The sequence below is a fragment of the Cebus imitator genome, unplaced genomic scaffold (assembly GCF_001604975.1).
Source record: "Cebus imitator isolate Cc_AM_T3 unplaced genomic scaffold, Cebus_imitator-1.0 Scaffold84, whole genome shotgun sequence".
Taxonomy (NCBI): Eukaryota; Metazoa; Chordata; class Mammalia; order Primates; family Cebidae; genus Cebus; species Cebus imitator.
Genome location: NW_016107399.1, coordinates 106,999 through 123,376, shown reverse-complemented (window position 1 = coordinate 123,376; position 16,378 = coordinate 106,999). Strand labels below are relative to the sequence as shown.

General features: G+C 37.4%; 1 protein-coding gene across 1 annotated transcript in view; it reads left to right on the top strand.

Annotated features, from left to right (window-relative positions):
- RGS5 (regulator of G protein signaling 5) overlaps window positions 1-8,654 on the top strand; it is a 55,395-nt gene extending 46,741 nt beyond the window's left edge. The window contains exons 4-5 of the mRNA XM_017534035.1: window positions 2,195-2,361; window positions 4,543-8,654. Coding sequence (XP_017389524.1) covers window positions 2,195-2,361; window positions 4,543-4,704 — 329 coding nt within the window. The 3' untranslated portion in view covers window positions 4,705-8,654. The remainder of the gene's footprint in view (window positions 1-2,194; window positions 2,362-4,542) is intronic.
- Window positions 8,655-16,378: the final 7,724 nt, after the last annotated feature.

The window sequence follows — 16,378 nt, the reverse complement described above, 5'->3', positions numbered from 1 at the left end:
AAATGTATTTAGGGTAAGTACATGAAAAAGGGACCAAATTGCAAAGTGTCTTGTTTGAATCCTGAAATCGACGGTGACCCTAATGCAAATTAATGATCACCCTAGCCATTCTTCTTTAAAATTGGGTATTGTTGCAGGGTACCAAGGGTATGAGGACAGTAAAAGTGTGCAGAAGGTAAATTGAAAAGGGATAACTATAGTGTCTTTATTATTGCATACATTTTGTGCTTGTGTGAAATCAATGTATTGGCAATGACTAATAAATGAAAATTTAGAGCCTATAAAAAGAATAGGGAAAAAGAATACATGGAAATTAGGCCAAAGGAAATGAATTCAGAACATAAATATGATCTCTAAGCAGAACTGATGTAGTGCAGACATGTCTCCAGGTGGGGGCAAATTAGAGAAAACTGGACCCTAAAGTACTGGTGACAGTAATCTTGCCTTCTGCCCTGGGGGGCAAAGTGACATTCAAAACATGTTACTGAGGGTGGGTCTGTGATTTTGACACAGCCTCTGGAATATTAGAGCTTTCTCCCTCCTCCTTTTGGAAATCTTTACTTTTCTTAGATAATAAACAAACATGAATTATCTCCCTATAGATATACATTTGTTAGAATTTTGGCTTGTGTGTGTGTATGTGTGTGGGTGTCTAATGTATGCTGAATAATATATATATTATACAGTATATATATACAGTATATATATATACATATATATTATACATACATATATATATATATATTTTTTTTTTCAGCATAAAGGAGAAGGAAAATACTGGATCAGGCCCAAGAATCCTTATACATAGTTTTATAATTTTAGTCTTATAGTTTTAGTTTATAATTTAAAAACTGTATCTATATATAGTAGGCTATATCTATATTTATATATTATAATCTATATAGACTATCATATCTATATATTACATATATAGTTTTTAAATTATAAATCAAAGTTTATTCTACATGAGCAATTGTACACTGAAAAAAGAATCATAACTATAATTATATTAAATTTAACATGTTAAGAAAGCCTGATGTATAATCGATGGACATGGTAAGTACACTGTACGGTAACTTCATCTGGCCCTTTTCCATTCATCCTTTGGGTCTCAAATTGAATGTTACTTTCTTGCCTTCCCTTAGCCTCAAATGAAGTCAGGACTCTCCTATGATTCTGTTACTACCTTTCATATAGTTTCCTTTCATTGTGTAAGTATTTCTTCTATTTCTTCATTTTCTTTCTACTCTTTCCAGAATCTATAAGCCATTAGGACAGGAACCATGTCTATTTTACTTATCATAGTGACTTATCACAGTGCTTGGAACATAATCTGTACAAAGAGAAAATAAAGAATTGTAAGTAGTTCATAGTGATACTTAACATTGCTTACATGAACAAGCCAAGTTTTAAATGTATTATTTTCTCCTTTGTGGTTTGTTAAGTGTCCAGAATGGCATTAGTGTTAATAGTGCTCCTTAATGTGTAAATAGGTAAACATTTGTCACTAAAATAGACATTGCATTCAGTTGTTTGGAAAGACAACATGGTAAATCCCTCTGTCTAGTTTCAGAGTTCCCTACAGCTGTATACGATGAGCAGGGCTTCAGCTGTGTTTTCTGTTCTCTATCTTCCATCTCTGTCCCATTCCTTTTCCATTCGAATGAAGGGGTAAAGGAAGCTAGATATGAAGGAGCTAAAGCTCCTGCATAGAATAGCCTTGGTAAGCCCTTTCCCTTTCTGTCACAGATACAACATTTGTGTTGGCCTTGTATTTTTCTTCCAGTCCAGGTGCAGTAAAAAGCAGGCAGCCATTATTGGACAGTTTCTTTTCCAAGAAGCTGAATCCTGCATCTCTTGAGAAGTAGCTTAGAATAATGGATAAATGCATGGACTCTTGAGCCAGACTTCAAAACCTCGGTTTGAATTCTGGCTCTGCCACTTACCAGCTAGTTATTATGGGAAAATCACTTGATCTCTCCGACCTCATTTACAGAATGGGATATTGATAGCACCTGCCTCTTAGGTTTGTAAGGAAGATTAAATGAGTTAACATTTTAAGATTCTTACATAAACAACAAAAATAGTAAGTAAATAAGACTAGGCTATATAGTCAGACTAGGCTGTATAGAAGGGTATGCCATTTGTTAAGTAAATAAATCCATTTCTCCAACTGATTTTTTTTCCTTGCTAGATGGACTTGCCAGTTTCAAAAGTTTCCTGAAGTCTGAATTCAGTGAGGAAAACCTTGAGTTCTGGATTGCCTGTGAGGATTACAAGAAGATCAAGTCCCCTGCCAAGATGGCTGAGAAGGCAAAGCAAATTTATGAAGAATTCATTCAAACGGAGGCTCCTAAAGAGGTTGGTCTGTGGGTAGGTGGGTCAGTTAAGGGTAGCTCATTAGCTCTCAGGAAGGGTTTACATCTGAGACACAGACCTCCTGTTGGGAGCCAACGGCTATTCCTATTTGTGAATTGGCCACCTTATTAAGCACCTACTGAGTATAAAGGCAGAACAATATGGTCAAGTATTTATGAACATGAATCCGGCTCAGACGACTTTTAGTTTTATGGTTCTCACTTCAGTATCATATAACCTCCAGTGGGAATCATACCAATGTGAAATCTTACATGAATTGTTGAGTCTCTCTGAACCTAATTTTTTCCTTTGTGAAAATAAGAATAATGGAGACTATTTTGTAGAGATGTTGTGAGGATTAAATTAAAAAGTGGGTGTAAAAACTTCTTCACATCGAACATCTCTGATCTGGAAATTTAAAATCTAAAATGCCTCAAAGTCTGAAACTTTTTCAGCAGAAGGATGCCACAAGTGGAAAATTCCACACCTGACCTCATGTGATAGATCTCTGTCAAAATACAGCCAAAACTTTTTTCATACACAAAATTATTAAAAATATTACATAAAAGTACCTTCATGTTATGTTTAACGGTATATATGACACATAAATAAACTTTGTGTTTAGACTTGGATCTCATATTAAGATATCTTACCTCATTGTGTATATGTAAATATTTCAAAATCTGAAAAAATTCAAGATATCTAAAACAGTTCCGGTTCCAAGCACTCTGATAAGTGATATTCAACCAGTATATTAGTCCTTTCTCACGCTACTATGAAGAAATACCCAAGGCTTGGTAATTTATAAAGAAAAGAAGTTTAATTGACTCACAGCTCTGCATGTCTGGGGAAGGCCTCGGGAAACTTTCTATCAAGGCAGAAAGCACTTCTTCTCAGGGTGGCAGGAACGAGAATGAGAGTGGAGCGAAGGGGGAAGCCCCTTATGAAACCATCAGATCTCGTGAGAACTCACTCACTCTCACGAGAACAGTATAGGGGAAACTGCCGCCATGATTCAATTATTTCCACCTGGTCCTGCCCTTGACCTGTGGGAATTTTTACAATTTAAGGTGAGATGTGGGTGGGGACACAGAGTCAAACTACATCAACCAGTATCTCAGTGGTCTGAACTCATTAATGCCTAACGAGTATTTCTACAACTTTTCTTTGTTCCTCTTTCCTTTCCCATTACTATTCTTTTCTCTAAATGCCTCTCTTTTTTTCCCCCCCTTTACTCTTCTTTATCCTTTATTTTCCCACTTGGACTTTGCCATTTACACTGTAGTTGGGAAAATGGTACATTTACTCATAAATATCAAAATATTACAAGAAAATGGTGCTAGAGATGTTAAAAGTCAATATACCACTGATTGACTACTGAAGACCAGATTTTTGTTGATTTCAAAGAAACTTTGGGGAAGTTGATCTGCTTTTTTCTTCGCTAATTATAAAACCACATTAAAAGCCTATTGTGGAACTCGGGATGGCCACAGAAAGCCTGTAATCCCAGCAGTTTGGTTGGCCAAGGCAGGCAGATCACCTGAGGTCAGGAGTTTGAGACCAGCCTGGCCAACATGGCAAAACCCCGTCTCTACCAAAAATACAAAAATTCGCTGAGTGTGGTGGCATGTGTCTGTAATCCCAGCTACTTGGGAGGCTGAGGCAGGAGAATCTCTTGAACCAGGAAGGCAGAGGTTGCAGTGAGCCAAATGGTGCCACTGTGCTCCAGCCTGGGTAACAGAGCTAGACTCTATCTTAAAAAAAAAAAAAAAAAATTAGGCACCAGGACACCTGAATTCAAATTCTGATTTTCTAGATTCAAATATGCTTATCAGTTCCGTGATCCTGAGGAAGCCACTTAACCTTCTGCATATACGTATTTTTTTTTTCTAAAAAAGAAAAGAATCATTCTTAGGATTGTTGTAAAGGATTAAATAAGTCATGTGTGTGTTAGCTTCTATGGGAGTTCTGATACCGGGTGGTTGTCTGATACCCGTTGGATGCATCTGTTGGAACATCAGCTGCATTACTCCATCACCTATAAAGTGAGATGTGACATGTCTCACTTTTTAATGACTTTCCTCCCCTCTTATGTTTTATTGATGAGAAATTCCACCTCCCTCTTTACCCCTCATCAAATTTTATACCTAGGTTTACTTAGTGACCCTGTTTCCTGGCCCACAGGTGAATATTGACCACTTCACTAAGGACATCACAATGAAGAACCTGGTGGAACCTTCCCTGAGCAGCTTTGACATGGCCCAGAAAAGAATCCATTCCCTGATGGAAAAGGATTCACTGCCTCGCTTTGTGCGCTCCGAGTTTTATCAGGAGTTAATCAAGTAGTAATTTAGCCAGGCTGTGAAATCATCCTGTGAGTTATTTCCTCCATAATAACCTGGCATTTCCCAGTAATCTATATATCTTCCCATGGCAGCTTTGCTCAATGATACCCACATGGGAAAAATCCCAGGGGATGTTGCTTACTCTTTTTGTGTACACTGCTTTGGATGCTTAGCTACTCTCCGAAGGCCTTCTTTCCCCACTCAATTCTTCCTGCCCTGTTCTAAATTAAGATGTCTCCAGTTTTAGTCAGACCCAATCGGAATCACAGAAAAATCCTGCCTAAGGCAAAGAAATATAAAGCAAGAATATGGTATCAATGAATGTGGATTTAGGTAATAGATTTCCACCTAAATTGGTCTGAAAAAAAATCTAAGTGTGGACAGACCTATTTCAAAGGAGCTTAATTGATCTCACTTGTTTCAGTTCTGATCCAGGGAGCTCACTCCTCTAATTATTTCTGAACATGGTTAATAAAAGGTGATAAGATTTTAACGAAGCAGCCACTGTATATTTTAAGCAAACATGTTATTTAAAATATTGATTCTTCCCTTGGAACACCTTCATGTGAGCTAGGTATTAAAAATAAGAGATAAAACCATGAATATATTGTGTTTATACAAAATCAATCTGAACACAATTCGTATAGATTCCTATTTTTACCTTCCTCACTGCCCCCCCTCCACGTGCCCATAGTTACCAAATTCTGTTCTAAATCAATGATCTAAGGTCAGCAGTGAACTACTTTGTATGTATCTATGCTCCTAGACTGTAGGTCAAATGTTTGCATTTTCAAATTATTTAAAATTCTTATTAGTGTAAAATTCACAAATTTCTAAATCCAATCATGTAAAATGAAACTGTTTCTTCATTGTAGTAGACTCCCATCTAAATATCAAGATGGCTATACACTAAATAGAGAAAATATGGTCAATTCTAAAATGGCTAATTGTCCTACAAAGCTATGATCATAGACTAATGACATTTGTCTTCAAAACACCAAATTGTCTTTAGAAAAATTAATCTGACTATAGGTAGAGGCCTTCTAAGGTGAGACACATTTAAGGTACACTGCATTTTGCAAAAAAAAAAAAGTAATCTTTTAGCAACCCCAATATTCCCTCACTATTTTGCTTCCTGCATTAGTAAATTTTACTTACAGTCAAAAGCACAGATTTATGCTCCTGATATGCCTTATTCACAGCTAATTGACAGGCCATAGGATTTTTGGTAGGTTTAAACTTTTAATTCTGTATTTCATGATTATAAGTCTTGCTAGAATTTTTTCTAATCTTTAATAGATTTGATTAAATAATGGTTCACAGAATTTAGTAACAAAATCAAAGTAAACCATGTATGAGAGTAATCGAGATGAGGATATTGAGTTAACTCAAAAGAAAGAGGGTGACTTTTAAAGGATTAATAAAATTCTGAAATGTTAAGTAGAATATTACATTGTCTAGTCTTGTATTTCCTCCTTTTGTTGCTCTTTTTCATTCACACACTCTTAGTTTCCCATATTTGTAGCTCATTTTTTTGGTTATTTCTTAAGAATATTAAAAGTGAAGCAACTATGTGACTGTATTCTTCAGGCAAACACCGACTGTGCTTGTTGGATTTTCCCTATTTTTGTGACTTCAAGGATAATTTGACCTGCTGAATACTTGCCATTTCACACTCTCAAAATGGGTAGAGTGGCTGGGTATGCTGCCAACAATTGCTAGTGGTGTGAATTCATTCATAGTTGCCAGCATTGTTTGTGTCAAAAAAAACGATCCTTCATCAAGCAGTTCAGAACTAGGCCAGATCAATGTTGCAGTCATGAAGTTCTCATTACACGCAATTGTGTAAGATTGACAAGAAACTCAGATAAAAATTTCCAGGATGTGCTTCCAGCACCAGCTTCAATACCTATCTACATTGCCCCCAAGCTAATAAAGTGCCAGCCCTTTACCCTCTCATACAGCTAAAAATGTTAGAAATCCAAAATCTTGGTGCATTTTTTCATAAATGCTAAAACATTTAAAGAAAAATATAATGTAATAATATAAAGTTCAAATAGTTTATTCACATTATTTGAAATATCCAGATGTTTGAAAATTCCCAGATAATTAACTAGCTATTACAGATCTCACCCGGAGGGTTGATGTTATGAAGACGCCAATGAACTGTACTCAGAAATTGACTGGACACCCTATGAAAGTGGGTAGACGTTTCGGTGGAAAATAAGATGGGCTTTTACCTTTTAATAAAGCTGAATCTAGGAGGTAGAGGGCAGGAAAGAGCCCCATGAAAGCCGTTCTGTGGAGATATAAAAAGGATGGAAGACAGAATGCCCTATAGTGATATCATAACATTATATCTACATATATGTCTACCTATATCTACAGCTATATAATCTTAACATTTAAAATCATATTCACACACACATTAGAAACTCTTCTAACATATGAAGTAATAAAATCAGAAAGAATATAAATATTCTAGCCCCAAATGATAGACCAAATGTATTGAAATTGTTCTAGAAAATTTCTTTGAACACTGTTGAAAGTTTTTGGTGAAACTTAGAAAAAATCCTGTGTTACTAATAATTTCCATGGTAATACAGATAAAATACATTCTTTTAATTCTGGAAAGTTTGAAAAAGTGGGGTGATCTTTCCAGGAAAAACATGTGTAATATCTATTTATCACTCCATCTCCTCCTCCTCCTCCTCCTCCTCCTCCTCCTCCTCTCTGTGTTCTCTTGAGTTAATGTCTGGGAAAGCATGAAGCTTGATGCAAGAGCCCTGTGGTGCCAGAGTTTTCATCCCCTGTGAAAACGTAACTACAGTTGGGAGTGAATTGGGGTTGTACAAAGGTGGTGGAACGAAATTGTGGTCAATGGAAATAGGAGAATATGGTTCTCACTCTTGAGAAAAAAACCTGACTAGCCCAGGTAATTGCCCATAACTTAAGTTTTTCTGCCTGGGTTTGATATAGTTTAGGGCTGGAATTAGATTCAGATCTAAATTACATCAGGACAAAGAGACAGACTATTAACTCTGCAGTTAATTAGGAGGCATGTTCTATGTCGATTTGTTAAAGCAGTGTGAATAACCTTCAAGCATGTGAATAATCTCCTATCTTCCCCTGACACACACACACACACACACACACACACACACACACACACACACGGAGGCACATTTTTTTTTTCTTCCAGATAGACGTCTTTTAAAATGCAGAACTAACTGAGGCATTTCAGTAACTTTGCTTTCAAATTAATAAAGTCAAACGTGTGGAAACGTTTTGTGCCTCACTCTCCATACCCCAGGCACTCCAATTCTGTATTGTATAAATTATGCTTTAAGTAGATTTCAGTTTTCCATGCCAAGGAGAAGAGCTTGGTGAAAGAAGTTATTTTTATTTTTATCCTCTACAAAGCCATAGATTTCATTTGGTAGATGTATTCTCTGTACACAAGCCATTTCAATAGGATGGAGCTGTTAATTATTCTCCAAAGAGTAGTAGACATGCAAAAGTTTCAATAAAAACTGGGCCATTAACAAATAAATTGATAAACTAATAAGCATTCCCTTCTAGGTTTTTGCCGAACTGCCTATCCAATGACAAATTTGAGAATCATTGAAAAGGCTAGTTATATCTCAGAGAAATGATTTTCAATATTGAAACTGTTTCCCCTAGCAGGCCATTTTCCCTGTTTCCTGGGAATTTAGCAAGTTTAGGAGAGAATGATCATGAGAAGAAAGGGAAGAAAGGGGAGAAGGGAAGTGGTTAAAATGTTAGTGCCGAGACCTGTGAAATTAATCCCTTTGCTGGGAAATATTTAATAGCAGTTCAGAATGGTTGAAACTAGCTTTTGTCATCTTCCTTATTTGCAGGAAGGTATTTCCTGACTTGCAATGCAGCTAGATGTAAAATTTTATTTTAACAGCCTAGAAAGCCTTGACTTGAAAAGAGAATAAATTTTGAGGCTTGCATATTTGTCTTGCATGTGCCAGAAAGCAGAGAATGGAAAATGCAATTTCCAGCATCCAAGCATCTAAACCCAAGGGCTAGGCAACGCTATGTAGGTTTTGGACACAAAGTTTGGTGCATCTTGGTTTATCCTGGTTTATAAACCAGGATAAATTGCTATTAAAGCTCTCTGGTTTATAGTCTCTTCATTTTATTAGACAAATATGTACTTAACACTTCCTTGGCACAAAGCTCTTTAGTTAACAATTTAGCAGTTACTGTTTGTGTTAAACGCACTTTTCACCAAACAGGTTCCGAGGCAAACAAGAGCAATGAATATTTAAAGAAAGGCTTTCCCAGTATCACTTACCCATCCCAAAACTAAAAAGATCAACTTTTCCAACTGAGAAGACGCTCTTGGCTTTGAATGGAAACTTACAGCAGAGAGGAATAGGCAACAACAACCACAACAACAAATATTTGGAATATTATTCTTAACTCATGGTTTAATAATAAATCTTTCTATTTTTCTAGTAGAGAAACTACCAATCAGCCTCTTCAACATTTACATCCAGTTTATCAAGCCTCTTGCAAGATACTTATTCTCTTACCTGAGTTATTTTGTCCTCTCTACCTCGCCAGTATTCCTCCCTTCGTCTTCTCCCTTTGCAAGAGGAAATATTTAAAATATTTGGGTGTAACTTCAATTATGTAATAATTAATACATTAAAAGCATTTAACTTCCTGTCTAGAAAAACATGCAGGCTACGGCATAGACAATACAAAAAGAAATGCTTGAGAAATTTGCCCCTGGAGACAAGTAATATGAATAAATCTTTGCCAAAAGTTTTTTTTATGTCATATAGTGTCAGAATTTGAAGGAACTATTTTTCTTCATGTTACACCTCGCAACTCATCTTCAGAAGACACAGCCAGGAGAATGCAGTAGAAGTGAAAGGTTTATAAATCCGTTTGTAAGCATTTATCCCATACATTTTAAATTCAAGAACAATTGTGTTTATCTTTAGAATTTTGTATTCAATACTTTATGTACTATGTGACTCATGCTTCTGGATAAATAAAGCACCAACTATGTATATGTAACCACCATCACATATATTATATTAAATATATATCTATATAACAGCCTCATATGAGTCCTTCTTGACTCCCATATATTTTCTATATGAAACGTTCTTCCTTAAGATAGGCTTGTTCTTTCACCATGCTTCTTATACCAGGTTAGCTCTTGACCAATTGGGAGGATGCTTACTATACTAATAAGGGCCAACTATAATACAGCCTGACATGCAAAACTCAGAGAAATACAAAGTGTCCCATTTTCATACACTCTGTTGACTACTTTCCCTTGGATTCAGGTGACAATAATTTATTGACTCAGGTGCCATCACTGTTAGAAACTGACTGAACATATTATGTCATTTGGATCCTGCAATATTCAGTGAGTATAATAATTCCTTTCTCTTCCTCCCCTGGTGAAAAACCTGAAAAATTTGAAATCCAGATGCCACTGCAAGCAGCTTAATTCTGTGACCACAGATTTGATGCTTAAGTAGCTAAGATAATGTGGGGTTGAGACTGGGTAAAAGACGAAGCTTGTATTCAGAAAGAAGCAATAGGAGCAGATTTATAGGGAGAAACCCTGGAAAGGGAAAGAGGAGACAGGCAGACAGACATAAAGAGAGATTAAAGAGAGTGTCTATCTTGGTCTCTGATAAGTTTCTTAATTTTCATTCCCAGGCTCCATGAGGCCTAACTGTATTTAATATAGATATGATGCCCCTGAATAATTTCAATACCACCTACTCTGCTCTTTATTTTTATTACCTTGAATGAGTTTCCAAGAGTTTTCACCAAGAACTATCATTAGAGCAAAGATCATCCACACTTCTTTGTTTCCCCCACAGAGAGGTGATAGTCTTGAGGTCACTCTGCAAATCAGTGGCAGAACAGAGATTAGAGATCAGTTTGACTGTCTCTCAGATGCCTGTTTGGTTCACTAAACAAAAGTAACCCCATATAATCCCTCATGACATTAGGGTTATTGGCTCTAACTTGAGCAAAAGAGGTTAAATGAACCATTCTCCAAGTGGGAACCCATTCTATCATCTGTCAAAGTCAGGTAGGCCAAGCTCTGCAAGTTATCAGATTTCTAAAGCACATTGTACCAGTTTTACATTTTCCAAATCAGCAGTACCTCGAAAATTATTTTGTCCATTAACCACTTTCCAAGTTCATTAACTTTTCAGATGGCTTCCCAATGCCTCCACCACATCCTGCATTTGAATTAGTTTCATCTGACAAGTTCCTAGTCCACTTGCCATGCCTTTCCACTGGTTGGTCAAATCTTACCCTCTTTTAACAGTTTAAATTGGTAAAGCAATAAAAGAAATCAATGGAAATTTTATTTAAAAGTAAACTTTTTTATTCCATCCTTGGCAGACCGTCTTTGTGACCAGGTTAGCCTGGTCTCTGCTAATGAGGTCACATTTTCAAGTCACTTTCACCGTAAGAGAATGCTTTTGATGCCAGGGGTACAGGGGTGGGTACACCCACAGGCAATTTTGAAGGTCAGTTATGCTTTGAAAAAGTGATGCCTTGTGAATGCTACTAGAAATAACTGTTTGTGACAAGTGAGAAATAGATGGCTGCCTCAGATTTTGCTGTTAAATGCCCTAAGCCTTTTTGCTTCCAAGCAGAATTCTTGGAAAACAGAAGAGACACTGAAAAAAAAAATTGGAGCGTAGACACTTTCATGAATAAGCGTGAATGAAAATTGATGTTCCCTTATTTCTTTTAATTGAACATTTATTTTGACTATTTTAATTTAACTAAATGAAAGCCTTAACTTCTATACCATTTGAGTTTCTCAAACAATTTGACTAACAATGAGCAAGGAAGGCAATAAAGAAAAAGTCCAGATACAGAAAATGTCAGAGTTGAAATAGACATTACAAATGCTCTCATAAGCCCGGGATGAAAATTCACTCCTCCTCTCTTTGCAGATTCTTTTCAGCTTAGATGCTAGCAACTTGGGGGACACAGACACTTAGGGCCCAGACAGCAAAGGAGGAACCTACTTGCCTGGCCAGTCATATTGGCCAAATTACTAATGGTGATCAGTCGGGTAATGGTCATCACATACAAATAACCGCTCTGCCATCCTCCAATGGCAGCATACCCAGACTAATCTTCATTTTAAATATGAGGAAATTGAAGCCCATAGAAGTGAAACATTTGTCCAGAGTTATACATCTGTATAATGCCATAATGTTTACAGTATGATCTGATTCTTAGAGTGGGGTGTCTTTTTTCCTCTGGAAAAAAATTTATATTATGTCACATTCACATGTCTATACTAATGAAAAACAGACGCTTTTAAAATTGATGTCAAAGAACTATAAGACACTAGAGAAATGATAAGTTGACCCCAAAACACCCTGCTTCTCAAAATGGGCTCCTCTCCCATATCTCTGTAATAATTTTCCCAACTAACTATCCTTCTGGGTTAGCAAACTACTCCTTTAAGTGTAAAATGTCCTATTAGGAAGTTATCAGCCATTCATACTTTAATGTGAATGACTCCAATGGGATGATACACATTGCTTGCTTCTTAAAATCTTTCTGAAGACAGCCCAGAGATAAAGCGTGTTCTGATTGAGAAGACTGGTTTGATTGAGGAAGAGAAAGTTCTGCCTATTGTAGTGTTACTTTTTGAAAATTGGTAATGCATATGTGTTATATACATACCCATTCTCTGACAGCACCAGGTAATAAAGATTTATGCACATAACAGTCTTTTATCCTAAATATTGCTCTAGCAACTATCATGTATTTACTCTTTACTGAGATTCGAGAACAGGCAGAGTTCTCATGCTAAATTTCCCAACTACCCATTGCAAACTGTTATTTGCAACTGATTGCATTTTGTTAAGCATTGTCCATCGCTTAAGAATTCTCCCTTAAATGAAAATTCTCGTTAAAAAAAGGTAACATATAAAATCTTTAACTGCTTTTCTTGACAAGGGAGGAAACAATTTAGAGCATTTATCTGATTATGTTATTCTTCTGTTTCAGACCTTTCAATAGTTTTCCATGCTTTCAGCCTCCTGTAGTCTTAGACACAGGGGACAGAGAAAGACCTGTCTAGTCTATAAATCCATGTGGGGTACTCTTTACTTTTCAATGATTGAATAACACCTCAAATATCCTTATATTGTTATTATTGAGATGGAGTCTCCCTCTGTCACCCAGGCTGGAATGCAGTGGTACAATCTCTGCTCACTGCAACCTCTGCCTCCCAGGTTCAAGAGATTCTCCTGCCTTAGCAGATATATGGGAGTTTATTATGTATTAAAGTACACAATCACAAAGGTCCCACAGTAGGCTCCACAAGCTGAGGAGCAAGGAGAAGCAGTCTGAATCCCAAAAACTGAGGAACTTGGAGTCCAATATTTGAGGGCAGGAAGCATTCAGTATGGGAGAAAGATGTAGGCTGTGAGCCTGGTCCATCTCTCCTTTTCATGTTTTTCTGCGTGCTTTATATTCTCTGGAAGTGAATTAGGTTGTGCCCACCAGATTAAGGTTATATCTGGCTTCCCCAGCCCACTGATTCAAATGTTAATCTCCTTTGGCAACACCCTCACAGACACACCCAGGTTTAATACTTCATAACCTTCCTTGGTAGAAACAAAGAGTATGAACTTTTACTCACCTAGTTCTAGAAAACTAATCTGGGGCCAGAGAAAATCCGTGTCTGAATTGGAAATTGGGGAAGCTTTATATAAATAATAGATTCCCAGGTCCCAACTCCAGAGATTTGGAGTTTTAGGGACAGGTACCCAAAACAAAACAAAACAATGTTCAACAGTCTCTGTTAAGTTTGGAAACTCTGTCCACAAACAGTCATTTTCTATGTACTAGGCTAATGTCTTGATGCAAATCAAATGGGACATGTTTCATAACCTTGAGGAACTGGCAGTGTCGCTTGAGATACAATGATAAATGAATGTCACAGGACAATGTGCTAGTGATAATAAACGCATGCCACAGTATTAAGGGAATCCCACAAAGGAACATTGAAATCATGCCAGAAAGTGGGGGAAGGCTTTTCAATGTGAGTAGTCTTGAGCTAAGTTTAAAATAAAGAGTAGGGGTTAGCTAGGTAAAGGAAAAGATCAGAAGACAAAGTTGGACAATGATAGAGGCAATCAAAAACGTGCTATTTCAGGACCAGCAAATCTATATTACTAAATCCAAGGAGGCGTTGTAGCAGATACGGCCAAAAAGAGAGAGAGATTCAAAATCATAAAGAGTATTGAATACTAGCCTCGAGTTGAGAGTTTTGCAAATTTTAAGCATGTAATAGACCAAATGTGCATCTCAGAGCAGACTAGCAGTTATTTGGTGTAAATTAGTGGATATCAGATGGGATATTGAGAGGCCAGTAGAAAGGCTAAGGCAATAACCCGGGCGATGCACCATAAGAGCCTGGATGAAGCTACCTCCACACAGGTGGAGAGGCAGGAATAGTTTTTCATAGGGTTTATCTAGAGAAATTCTGCAGAGTCAGGTGACTTTGAGTGTATGGAGTGAGTCAAAAGTAGGAAATAGGGATGATTCTGTGGTTTCTAGTTGGAGTGACTCAATGTAAGATCAGGCCATCACCAAGGTAGGAAACAGAGAAGGAGAAACAGCATTTGACCTGGAATTTACAGACAGTTCTTACAGTTGTGCTTTTTAACACCCCCAAAGGCATTAAAAATATTATTATTTCCTAGAAGGCAATGGGTAGCCAAAATATCATGGCCTGACAGAGGAGAAACAAGAAGAGAAGGCAGGCGGATCTTAAAGGTGCGGTGGTGAGAGAAGAAGATAAGCAAATCTTGTCTTGAATGTGACTTCACTAGAATGTGTTTCTCACAATTTGTTGTTATTGAGGAGATGTCTCAGTGACATATTGTCTTGGAAGAAGATAGCTACGCAAAGACCAAATGGATTGGTAAAATAATCTAGGAATTTTACAAATAATACTTGAAAAAAAATCAACAAAAATTTTCTTTCACTTTTTTTCAGAAGCAACAGCTTCACAGTTGACCTTGCAAAGTCACTCTCAAGAGGTCACTATTCACTAATTCTCACGTTCTTACTACCTTTTCCCATGCTCTTGCCTTTACTGGACTTGGGTGCGTGTGTGTGTGTTTGGGGGCAATTCCTTTTGACCCAAACCCTCTGGTCACCATTGGCTTCCCTCCGAGAAGAGGAACAGGAACAACGTGACCAGGATCATGTGCCAAGTGCCTATTTCCAGCTGGGATGTCATCTGAGTGTGAATCCTGGAATGGCTGACTAACTCAGATTCCCTGTACAACGCCTCCCCAAACAGTGCTAAAATAGAATCAAGGAGAGTTGGGGTATTCTTTTACCCTTTTCTTTCAGGTATTAAAAAACAGCAACAACGAAAGAGTCACTCTGTGGATGGTTCAATATTTAGCAAACTGAGTGAAAAAAGGAAAAAGGATACAGAAAAGTGATTCTTACAGAGAAATCTAACCTTGGTATCTATTGCTTGCTTCCAAAACTTACTTTTTGCTAGTCCTCCGGAAACTTCTCACCTGCCCCAGCTCAGATAGGACATGGAGACCAGCCAGCATTAGTAGGTGCTCTAGGGTAGGCACAGGTGACTATGACATGAGGACCTGTGCATATTTGGCATTTGTCCTTCCCTACCACCTGTATCTTCATTTTCTTTTCTTCTTCTCTTGTATGTCTCTTTCTTCCACACTTTCTTTCCTGTCCTTTCCTTCTTTCCTTCCCTTCTTTTCTCCAGTCTTTTTATCTATTTATCTCTTCCCTCCATTTCCATTTCTTCCTGTTATTCTTCCTTTGCTTGCTTTTGTTCCTGCTATTTTTCCCTCTTTTTCTGGCTTCTTTGACTAGGGTACTCAAGTGTGTGGGCTTTGAAGGTGAATTTCCGGGTTTGACCTAGGCTCTACTACTTCTTTTGTATATGATCTTCGGCAAATTTTTAAAAATTTCCTGTATCAAATTTCCCCATCTACTGTGAAATTATATTAATACCATCTGCTCCAGAGTTTTAAGGATTTAATAAGGTAATATAAAGCTGTAAATCACTCAGCATAGGCAGAGCATAATGTAAGACACTACTATTAATTTTTTTTTTTTTTTTTGAGAGGGAGTTTCACTCTGTCACCTAGGCTGCAGTGCAGTGGTGTAATCTCAGCTCGCTGCAACCTCCATCTCCTGGGCTCAAGCGATTCTCCTGCCTTAGCCACCTGAGTCACTGGGATTACAGGCGCACCCCACTACCACCTGGCTAATTTTTGTATTTTTAGTAGAGACAGGGTTTCACCATGTTGGCCAGGCTGGTCTTGAACTCCTGACCTCAAGTGATCTGCCTGCCTCAGCTTCCCAAAGTGCTGGGATTATAGGCATGAACCACTGCACCTAGCCCTAGTGATAAAATTTAAGTCTCTTTTAGAAATCAAGTTCTCTCTCTAGGCATTGTTTGCCTCCATTTGGGTGCCTTAGAAATAGAATAATTCCTGATCTCAGATCTCCCAGTAATCTCTTTGAATGCAAAATTTTAAGTCTCATGCTCTACCTGAGCTAGCCGGGCAGCAAAATTTTGAAAAACTAGATTCTAATTCTAAATGGATTCTAAATCATATCATCTG